This window comes from Geospiza fortis, unplaced genomic scaffold (assembly GCF_000277835.1).
Source record: "Geospiza fortis unplaced genomic scaffold, GeoFor_1.0 scaffold361, whole genome shotgun sequence".
Classification (NCBI taxonomy): Eukaryota; Metazoa; Chordata; class Aves; order Passeriformes; family Thraupidae; genus Geospiza; species Geospiza fortis.
The window spans coordinates 134381-143926 of record NW_005054356.1 but is presented as its reverse complement, the minus strand read 5'-3'; the positions used below and the strand labels follow the sequence as shown (position 1 = coordinate 143926).

General features: G+C 48.5%; 1 protein-coding gene across 1 annotated transcript in view; it reads right to left on the bottom strand.

The window, feature by feature from the left end:
• Nucleotides 1-7883, bottom strand: part of HRH3 (histamine receptor H3) — a 12557-nt gene extending 4674 nt beyond the window's left edge. Inside the window, 2 exon segments of the mRNA XM_031059079.1 lie at nt 5030-5126; nt 7854-7883. Coding sequence (XP_030914939.1) covers nt 5030-5126; nt 7854-7883 — 127 coding nt within the window.
• Nucleotides 7884-9546: the final 1663 nt, after the last annotated feature.

The following is a 9546-nucleotide window of genomic DNA, read 5'->3' as shown; positions in this document are numbered from 1 at the left end:
TGCCGCATCCCGACGGAGGATGTCACTGTGCGCCCGTGGAGCCGCGGGTGGCAGCGCTGGGGACGCGGCTGCCAGAACTCCCGGCTGGAGATGCTTGGTGCTGCCCGAGGGGGATCGGACCTAACCACCCACCCAACCACCCTGCCCGGGCCCGGATTGCACCACAGCCCAGCAGACGGGACGTGAATTTTATGCTGATCACCACAGATGTGATGGAGAAAGAGTTTTTTTAAAATTTTTGGACGCCCGTGATGTTTAATGAACCCACGAACCACTTTCATTGTGAGGCTGTTTTTGATCTGGTGTTATGTGTAATCTCCAGCCACTCAGTCAAGCATTAGTGTTCATTGAAATGTTTACAAATTCCATCGATGGGGTGTGTGCTGTGCAGCTCCTATCCCCAGGAGCAGTTTGCTGTTTGTTAGCTGTCAGCCATTATTCAGAATTTTCACCACCAAACCCCCTACTTTGTACCTAAGATAATTTATAAAGTAATACAATACAATGTGGGCAAATCACAGTTATCTTTTATCCAGAGTAAATGTCTAGGACTGTTGGATAGATAAGAGGTGATAGAGCTCAGATTACAGGTTTCCTGATCCTGATGTTTCTCTCTTGCTCCAGCAGACAGGACAAGTGTATTTCTAATACATTTCAGGAAAGGAAATCACACAACTGTAGTTAAAGCAGAGCACACTCAGACATGCAAGCAGATGGTCTGACAGCTCACATTTGGAGCTGGCTTACACACTACACATGCCATGTGTAGGTACCCCATGTGCTCGTAAGTGCTTATATAATTTCACACAGGGTGTTCTGACCACCCTGCATCAGGCCATGGGCAGGGAGAGCTCCTGACCACTGCTCAATCCCTGTGATCTGTACAGTGGAACCTTTCTGGATGGTCTGAGCTGCAGCTCAGCCCCAAGCTCTCCTGAGCCTCAGTTCTGTTTGTTCTGAGGTTGTGCCTGAGCAGCAGGAGCTGGGGGTGGCAGATCACAGGATGGTTCAGGCTGGAAGGGACCTCTTGAGATTTTCCAGGCCAACTCCTCTGCTGAAGCAGGCTCAGGTTGCCCAGGGCTCTGTCTGGTTGGGGTTTGAATATCTCCAGGAATGAAGACTCCATAACCCCTCCAGACAACCTGTTCCAGATGCCCTCCAGACTGCCCTCACAGCCAAAAAGTCTTCTCTTGTCTGCACCATCATGCCCACAGATAGCTCTCTATAAACCTAGGACTAGGAGGATATGCACAAGTTGTAGTTTTTCCGTTGTTTACTTCTGTCCCATGGAGCCAGTTTGTCTCTGAAACAAACTTTAAAGAAAGAGATTATTAAAAAATCTCTTTGTGTTCATGTCTTTACTGATGAGGGTTGAAAGTCCTCTGGCATTCACACAAGTATCTGTGACTATGAAATCTTTGTTTTATTTCCTTTTCTTCTGCCTTTCATCATGGGACATGTTTATTCTGTTTGGAAAATTCCCTTTTTAAAGATCCCCTCACAAGTTACCAGCACACATGGGTGAAGTGAGGGGCAGTGTGGCTGAGAAAAGAGATTCCAAATTGGCTGAGGGCAAAATCTTCAAGGATCCCTTCAGCCCCTGCTTTGCCAGACCCCCCAGATACACCACAACCCCTCAGTATAAATATTTCACACATAGCACCAATGAGTAGGACACAGAAAACACCAGGGGAGCATTTCTCATGCTGGAGATGCTTTTGCAGTGTAATGCTACTCTTTGATATATATTTCTCTTAAAAACAAACCCAACAACAACTTGTCTGTCAAAGCTTGGGGAGCTATTAGGGCTGAAAACCAGCATGGCAATCCAGACCTGGCTGGGACATGATGAAATCAGTCACTGATGTGCTGCATCCAGCTCAGCCACGTGTCAAAACAGCTTCTGCTGCTGGCAGGAGGTCTCTACCTTACCATACTGCAGGGGACAACATTGAGTGAGTTTGATGTCAAACAAAGACAATGATGACCAGAATAATACTTGAAAATGCTAAGAAATAACCCGTGAGCCAGATTTCAGAGAGGTGGGAAACTAACCTCTCCACTCCCAAAGCAACACCTGCTGAGAGCTCTAAATGGCACAGAGCCACCATGTCCCTGAGAAGGATCACAGATTCTGGAGGGCAGTTGTCCCCATCTGGGCACAGTGTTGTGTCCACCTGTGCTCAAAACGTGTCCTGTACCTTTTCACTTCTTTCTTTTCCTTCCTTCTTTCCTCTTCTTCCTTTGTTCTTTCTCTCCATTCCCAGCTCCAACCTGCAAATCCAAACTCCCAAAGTGTTAAAAAATGCATCCTTTACTACAGGGAGACTTTTCATAGTTGGACCTGTCTCGAACTGCCATGAATGCTTTTGGCTTCTTGGGAATGAGCTCCTTAAAATTACAAATCACCTTGTCACCACAGAAAGTCACATTTCTGTCCTTGTTCAATCCAACAGCACTTTTGTGAGCAGGGAAATGCTGAGTTTGGGGGAGGAAAACAAAGCAGAGCAGGATGAGTAACGCCATTAGTAATGAAGTAACTGTCTGATCAGAGTTAACACCTGACTCTTGTCAGGGCCAATTCAGTGTTGTATTTCAAAACGAGAATTTCAGAGCACAGTGGGGAATGGAACCAGAACTCATCCTACATCTGTCAGCCTGGACTGAGTTGGCAGCTGCTGTTCAGACTGATAGATGTTTGCAGAGAGAGACAGCAGGGTCTGAATATGAAGATGTGAAATCCGTGTGCGGCTGCTACCAACCATGCTGGAAGCATTTTGCCACATGGAGGAGTGAATGTTAAAGCTCTGTTGAAAAGGTATCCATTAAGTTTGGTACTCCATCAGGCAGTGGTTTAAGAGGCAAGGCTGGCCTTTGTTTCTAATTCTCTTAATGGCAGCAAGCAGTGTGGGTTAGGAGTGAGAAAAAGAGATTTGGGAAGCACTAAAACATTTCTAATCAGAGCCACTTCTGTTCCCAGGCAGATGGAAAACAGAGCAGCTGTAGAGAAATGAGCTGGGTTTCTCTGGGCCGTGGTGCAAGCTGTGGCACTGTGGGCTCCTTTGCACTCCATCAGACTTCATAAAACTTCAGGTCACTAAACAATGAGAGGGGGAGGGTTTAAGCCCCTTTGTGAAGTCCATGGATATCTCCAGAGCTACCACCAGGTCCTCATGTAAGGAGAACTACAAATGTCAGCTCGCTCGCTTCCTGCAGGAACTCATTGGTAACCTCATGTAATATTTAACACACTTCCTGGGCTAATTAAGTATATTACTTTATATAGTAACTAACATATCTCTAATATGTATCAAAATTTAATTCAGTTTAATTCATTATTGCTGCTCAACGTGGGCCTGGTTCTCTTTCCCCTTACAAAGATAGAAATCCATTAATTCTTTGTGTGCATCAGGGAGGATGATGGAGCCCTGGGTTCAACCAGACCCCTTCCACACACAAACATAGACAACTTTGCTCTTGTCTCTGCCCAATTTAAGTGGACCAAAAGAGTTTCTTCTCAGTCATGCCAGGGCAGTTGAGAGCAGAAGCTCTCCCCAGAGGTTCCCATCAGGTGTCTTACAAGCTGGAGGGTCCTTCAGGCACAATATTTGAGGGATTTCAGCAAAAGCTTGTATTTCCTGCATGACACTTCCCCAAGCATATGTGGTTGTATGAGCAAGATGGAATAGAAGGAAACACATTTCTCTGGAGGGTAGAGGACAAACAAATCTCTGTGTCTGAGATTAGGAGAATCAGCAGTCTAGCTAACTTTATCTTGTTTATTTGGCCATTTGGCTTCTGTGAAAATGAAAAATGGTGCCCCCAGGCGCTGGGCAGTGTTTAGCCAAGAGGATCTGAAGCTTGTTGTTATTCTCCCCCTCTCCAGTGGCTCCTGTGAAATGATGCAGCAGCATCTGCCCAGGCAGCACTCCTTCACCATCTCTGTTATCTCTCTGGAGATGCTGCCATTTCAGGCAGGAATTTCAAGTGTTTTTGTCTCTAAAAGCTCTCTCAAGGTTGAAGGTCCAACACTGAAGTGTCAGTTATCAAGTGCATTTTCTCCAGAGAAAGGTGCCCTTCCTAGGGAGAGGGTGACACGTCCCTCTGTCCTTCCAGGCCTTGCCACCTCTGCCAAGTTCCCTGTCTCACCCCTGTCAGCCACTGTGGCAACTTCTCCATTTTTGAATGGGCTGGATTCTGTTCAGCTCCCTGGTTTGAATTTGCTGCCAGGGGGATTCTGCTCCCCCTGCCTGCCCATTGCCTTCCAAAGCCTGCCCCACATTCTCCAGATCACTCTAATTCAGAAGGACCTTCATCTGTACAAGGATTTTCCCTAACTCCTGGCTTTTCTCATAAAAAACCCCATGTCTCAACCCCATCTCTGTCTGCTGAGACAATGCCAAGCCTGCCCTTGGATCTGTAGCAAAGGCAGATGGAGAATGTATTTCCTATTGAGCTGTGGTGTGCCTAATGTATTCCCTTCTATTAGAGATTGCTCTGGGTCCTGATCTCCAATTCATCATCTTTTCATTCTTTTGATGTTCATTATAAGGCAGCAGAGACTAACAGAGTATGTCAGGCATCCAACTACAAAGGCATGGGGAAGAGGAGTGAAAAGGGACAGTGACAGGAGGAAGATGAAGCATTTAGGAAGCATCAGCTCACTGCAGGCAAAGCTGCAAGGATGCTCAGGATGTTTCTGTAACAGCTTTCTGTTATCTACTGTCTTCCTCTTCCAAGCCCAAATCTGTGTTGCTGAAGCTAGTTTGACCTCTAGAAAAATCATTTGGAGTCAGATTTGTGTAAAGATAGTACAGGGCAAAGGAAACAGAGCCCTCCTGGGTCTGGAGAGCTGAGACCTCCAGCAGGTCTCTTTATTGGTCTGGCTTGCAGCAAACAGGGTTTTAGCAAATAAATCCATCTCATCAGCCACCCTGGGCTTTGCTGAGGCTTCTGGCCTGAAGAGAGGGAGTTTGCTGTAAGTAACAGGATTCTCTTTTTTCTGACTGTGATGATGAGAGGGCCCTACCTGTGAAAGCTGTCTTTGTAAGCTGTCTTGGGTGACTCCAAACACTACAGAGCTGCCACTGGATGTCACAGCTGCTGTGATCGGAGTTCAGACCGTCCTGGAACAAGAAAAAAAAAAAAGGGAAAAAGAAGAACTGAAAGTCCTTCCCTCTCCAATGAGTAATCATGTCCTGCTGGCTCTGACCTCTGCTTAGCCAGAGTGCAGCCGTGCTGGAGGGAGAAGGTGAGGACAAGGAACATTAATCACTTTCAGTGGAATTTAAGGGACTGAATAACACAGGAGCTGTAGCAAAACAAGATGTGCAGGTGCTGGGTCATCCTTCTGAAGGGTGTTTGCTGCCATCCCCCTGGCTGTTCTCTGCCTCAGCACAGCAGGGTCACTGCTCAGATCCAACCCCTCCAGAGGATGATGGTCAGTCAGGGAATTTCCTGCATGGTGCAGGCCCAGAGAGTAGAGAAAAAAGAATTTGGGGGATGTAGAAGCCAGATCTCCTTTTAGGCTGCATGAGAAACTGTACCTGCTTATCCCAAAACCAGCGGCCACAGAAACTCCTCTTACCCCTTTGCTTCACACACATCTCCTCCCTGTGGAGGCTGAGAAACATCACCCTAGCAGGGCAGGGAAGCATGAAATCATTCCCACCTGTCTCTTTCTTTCCCAAGGCCTACAAGGCACAGTGAAGCTTGGAAATGAATGTCAACCACGCAAGAATCCCTGCCTTAAAACTTTTGCAGGCAGTATTATGTGATGAAGGCTGGGTTGGTGCTTGGTGGGTGGAGGATGCCTCAGTAATTTGCTTGGGAAAAGAGAAGAGCAGCAAAAATAGGAATGAGATGCAGACCTGAGCATGGAGTGAGGATGCCAAGGGTTCCAGAGGTTACACAGCTCCCCTGGAGCCCAGGGGTGTCTCTGGTCACTGCAAAGAGGGAGTTTTCCTGCTTTCCAACCAGATGTTGAAGGACACAAAAAGCAACGAAGCCCCATGAGCAGAGAGGTTCTCCTGGAGCTGTGGCTGGAGAAGCAGAGCCAGGACAACTGGGAATAGAGGAGGGGATCAAACTGGAGCCAGGTACCATCAGCATCTTCCTGGTGGCTAAAAGTTTTGGCAGTAGGTGAGGAACTGGGACATTCACCTTCCCCACAGGGACCCAGGTCCCACCACACTGCCACCCCTCCCACGGTGCCATTTCTGTTTTAATCTCCCCTTGTTCTGCTCTGCTTTAACTCTGTGAGTGACGTGCTTTGTGGGAAAGGCTCTGCCTGTCATTTCAGGTGCTCTTTTCCCTTTTCTCTTCCCTTGCTTTATGCTGTCCATCAGCGTTGTCTGACAGCACGACACAGTTCATTAAAAAAGGGAGGGATCAGGTGCAAGATTAATTTTCCAAATAATTTTGCAAACGACTGCGTGTAGAGGCACAGAAGAGCTTTCTGAAACAGAATTAATAATTCCAGTTGTTAATAATGCACCACTCACAGCTGATGCTGCTCCCAGCACCCACGGCCCGGCTGTGCTGATCCCACTTGTTTGCAGGCGGGTTGGGAAGGAGAGAGAAATGATTCTGAATAATATTTCATGTGACATCTGGCATTTAAGAATATTATGGCATTGTTTTACAACTCTTCACGATTTCTAAGCAATCCTGCCAGGGATTGCATGTACAAAAATGTGCTTATTTGTTTCTATAGGTTGACTTTATACATGTGGTCTCCTCAGCTTGTCACAGCATTTTTTTGAGCATTGGGACACACCACAGACTTCCCCAAATTAATTGTGCAAAGTGCACAGTGTTTTGAAAAGCAGTTCCTAAATAGATACTGGGTATTGAGCAAGAAAGGTGAGCAATTGGGAAAGCACGAGTTGCTATTTGCAGCAGCTGGATTTCAAAAGGTTTTAACAAGTACAGCCCCTCTTCAGAACAAGCAGGAAATATTCCACAATATTCCTTTAATTCAATTATCATGATTAAGTTGGGAATTTTTAATGACACTACTTTTAGCAGCTCAGACCACCTGAAGTGGACCTCCTGCTCGCTGCCCTGGCCAGCAGGGCTGCAGAAACATGAAGGAGTGATCAGGGCTCATGGTGCTTCAAAGAGCTTTCTTATTACTCTGCTCATCATCTTCAGAGCTCTGGTTGCTGTGTCAGGCTCTCAGCAAGTGTGGAACAGTGGAAAAAAACAGAGCAAGGACAAGGAAGAGGGAAGATTGTGTCTGTAATTGCTGGCCTGTAACTCTCTGCCATTGTGCATTCTGTCGCTGCTCCTCATTACCATGGAACCGGGAGTGTTTAATTGCAGTCCGTGGTTATCTGCGAGCAGAGCAGAGCAGCTCAGCCTCGTGGGGCTCAGGCAGTGATGAACGGCCCTGATGGGGCTCGGGAGGGGCAGCAGGGCACAGCTGCTGCAGATCAAGAGGCAGAATACAAATCACAGGGTGCTGGGCTCCAGACTGGGGTTGTACAAGTGCTGCCATGAGCAGGCTGCTCTCTTCTTTCCTCTGATCACTGGGTGGTGGCAGAGTCCCACATCCCACTCAGCATCCCAATGTGAGGCTGATTTTCCAAAGCATCCCCGGCTGGCTGTGGGGACAGGGAGCTGCAGGGACATGGATTTGAGATTGCACACTCCTGGCTGTGCCTCATCATCCTGTCCTGTGCACGTTGAAATTCAGTCCTGGGGTTGCACAAGGGCAGCAGCTGCCTGGAGAGGAGAGGAGGGAATAGAGTTGTGCTCCTGGGAGTTGTGTGAGGAGGAGTGAGGCTGAAGAATGCACTGAAGTCAAGCCATGACTTGCAGCACAGAGGCTCTGTAGCAGTGGAACGTACCTGACCACAACTCTCTTTGTTGATGCTCATGGTGGGGGACAAGATGAATTTGAGTTGCTCTGAGTGGAGCAGCCAGAAGTGGAGGGAGAACTCTCAGACTTTTCCTTCAGTCTGGCCTGCAGCACAGGGGGAGATGCTGAAGCTGTCCCTTCCTCAGTCCCTGCTCCTGTCACCTGGGCTGGAAGCTCAGGCTCTGTTCACCCAAGTGAGTGCAGCCTGCTGAGCTGGCTCAGGCTGGGGCACACAGCTGGGTACCAGGTGATTCCAGAGGGCTCTCTGTGCCACACAGTGAGGGGTACCAGGGGATTCCAGAGGGCTCTCTGTGCCACACAGTGAGGGGTACCAGGTGATTCCAGAGGGCTCTCTGTGCCACACAGTGAGGGGTACCAGGAGATTCCAGAGGGCTCTCTGTGTCACACAGTGAGGGGTACCAGGGGATTCCAGAGAGCTCTCTGTGCCGCAGAGGGATGGGTTTCAGACCAATGCTCTCTGCTCTCAGCTGCCCTCTTCCCTGCAGGAAAAGGAGTTTCTCCATGGCCTGGCTGGATCTGTGCTCAGGAGCTGCTCTGACCAGCAAGGAGGATAGAATCAACACTGTTACTTTGGCATGTTATCCTGAACGTCCGAGTCACCACACAGCTCTGCAGCCACCTCATCTCCTGCTCCCACTCCCACAGCCTCTGTGCTGGTGCCCTGAAACTCTGCCACCAGCATTAGACATAACAGCAGGCTTAATTAAAGGGTGGCAGCCTGCCAGCATCCAAGAGGCAGAGCTGAGCTGGCTGCACTGCTTTCAAAGGAGTATTGGAAGAAAAGCCACACTGGGAAATAGCAGGGCAAGCCTTGTCACACTGATGCTGCTGTGGGTCAAGCATCTGCTCTGCCTCAGGTCCAGCCCCTGGGAGGAGGAGTTGAGCAGGGGCTCAAGTGTGGCTGACCCCACTGCCAGGATGCTCACAGGGACCTTCCCAGGGGAATGCACACTGTGGTGTCGAGTCACAGCTCCATCCTGCCCTGCTGGAGAGGGACATGGAAAAGTGGGAGATGGAAAAGTGCAGGCTGGGCTGGAGCTCAGGAATTTATTCATTTCTGTCACAAAATGAGATGACACAATATATTTCCATGGTTATCAGAGATCTCAACACCTCCCCAGAGACCCCAGCAGGAGAGAGGGATGGTGACCACCTGAGCTGTGTCCCTGCCCTGCTGTGGAGTTCTCATGGCATCTACTCCTCCACCTGATGGTCTCAGCGCAATCTGGATGCTGGAGGATCCCCATGGATGGATACTGACAACCCCTCCTAGAGGAAAAAAAAGCACTTTTGCATCTGGAAGCAAGTGGCAGCAGCTGCACAAAAGCAGGACAAGGACAGAGCCACAGTGGGAGGAGAAAGGTGCAGCCCTCGGGTAAACTGTGCAGCAGGCAGATCCCTGTGGCACATGTGCTGCTCAGCTCCAGGCAGATAACAGACAATACCCTGATTATTGGAATGCATTTAGCACTGTGAAATGCCTGGTTAAAGAATAGCTCTTCCAACAAAAAAAGAAAAGACCACAGAAAAAGAAATCAGCCTTTAGCTTCTGAGTCCTCGCTTTGCTTCACCCTCAAGATTTGGTCTGCTGTGTGTCCAGCATAATTATTAACCAAGTTCTGATGGAAGAATTTTATTTACCCAGCCTCAAAAAGGAAGAA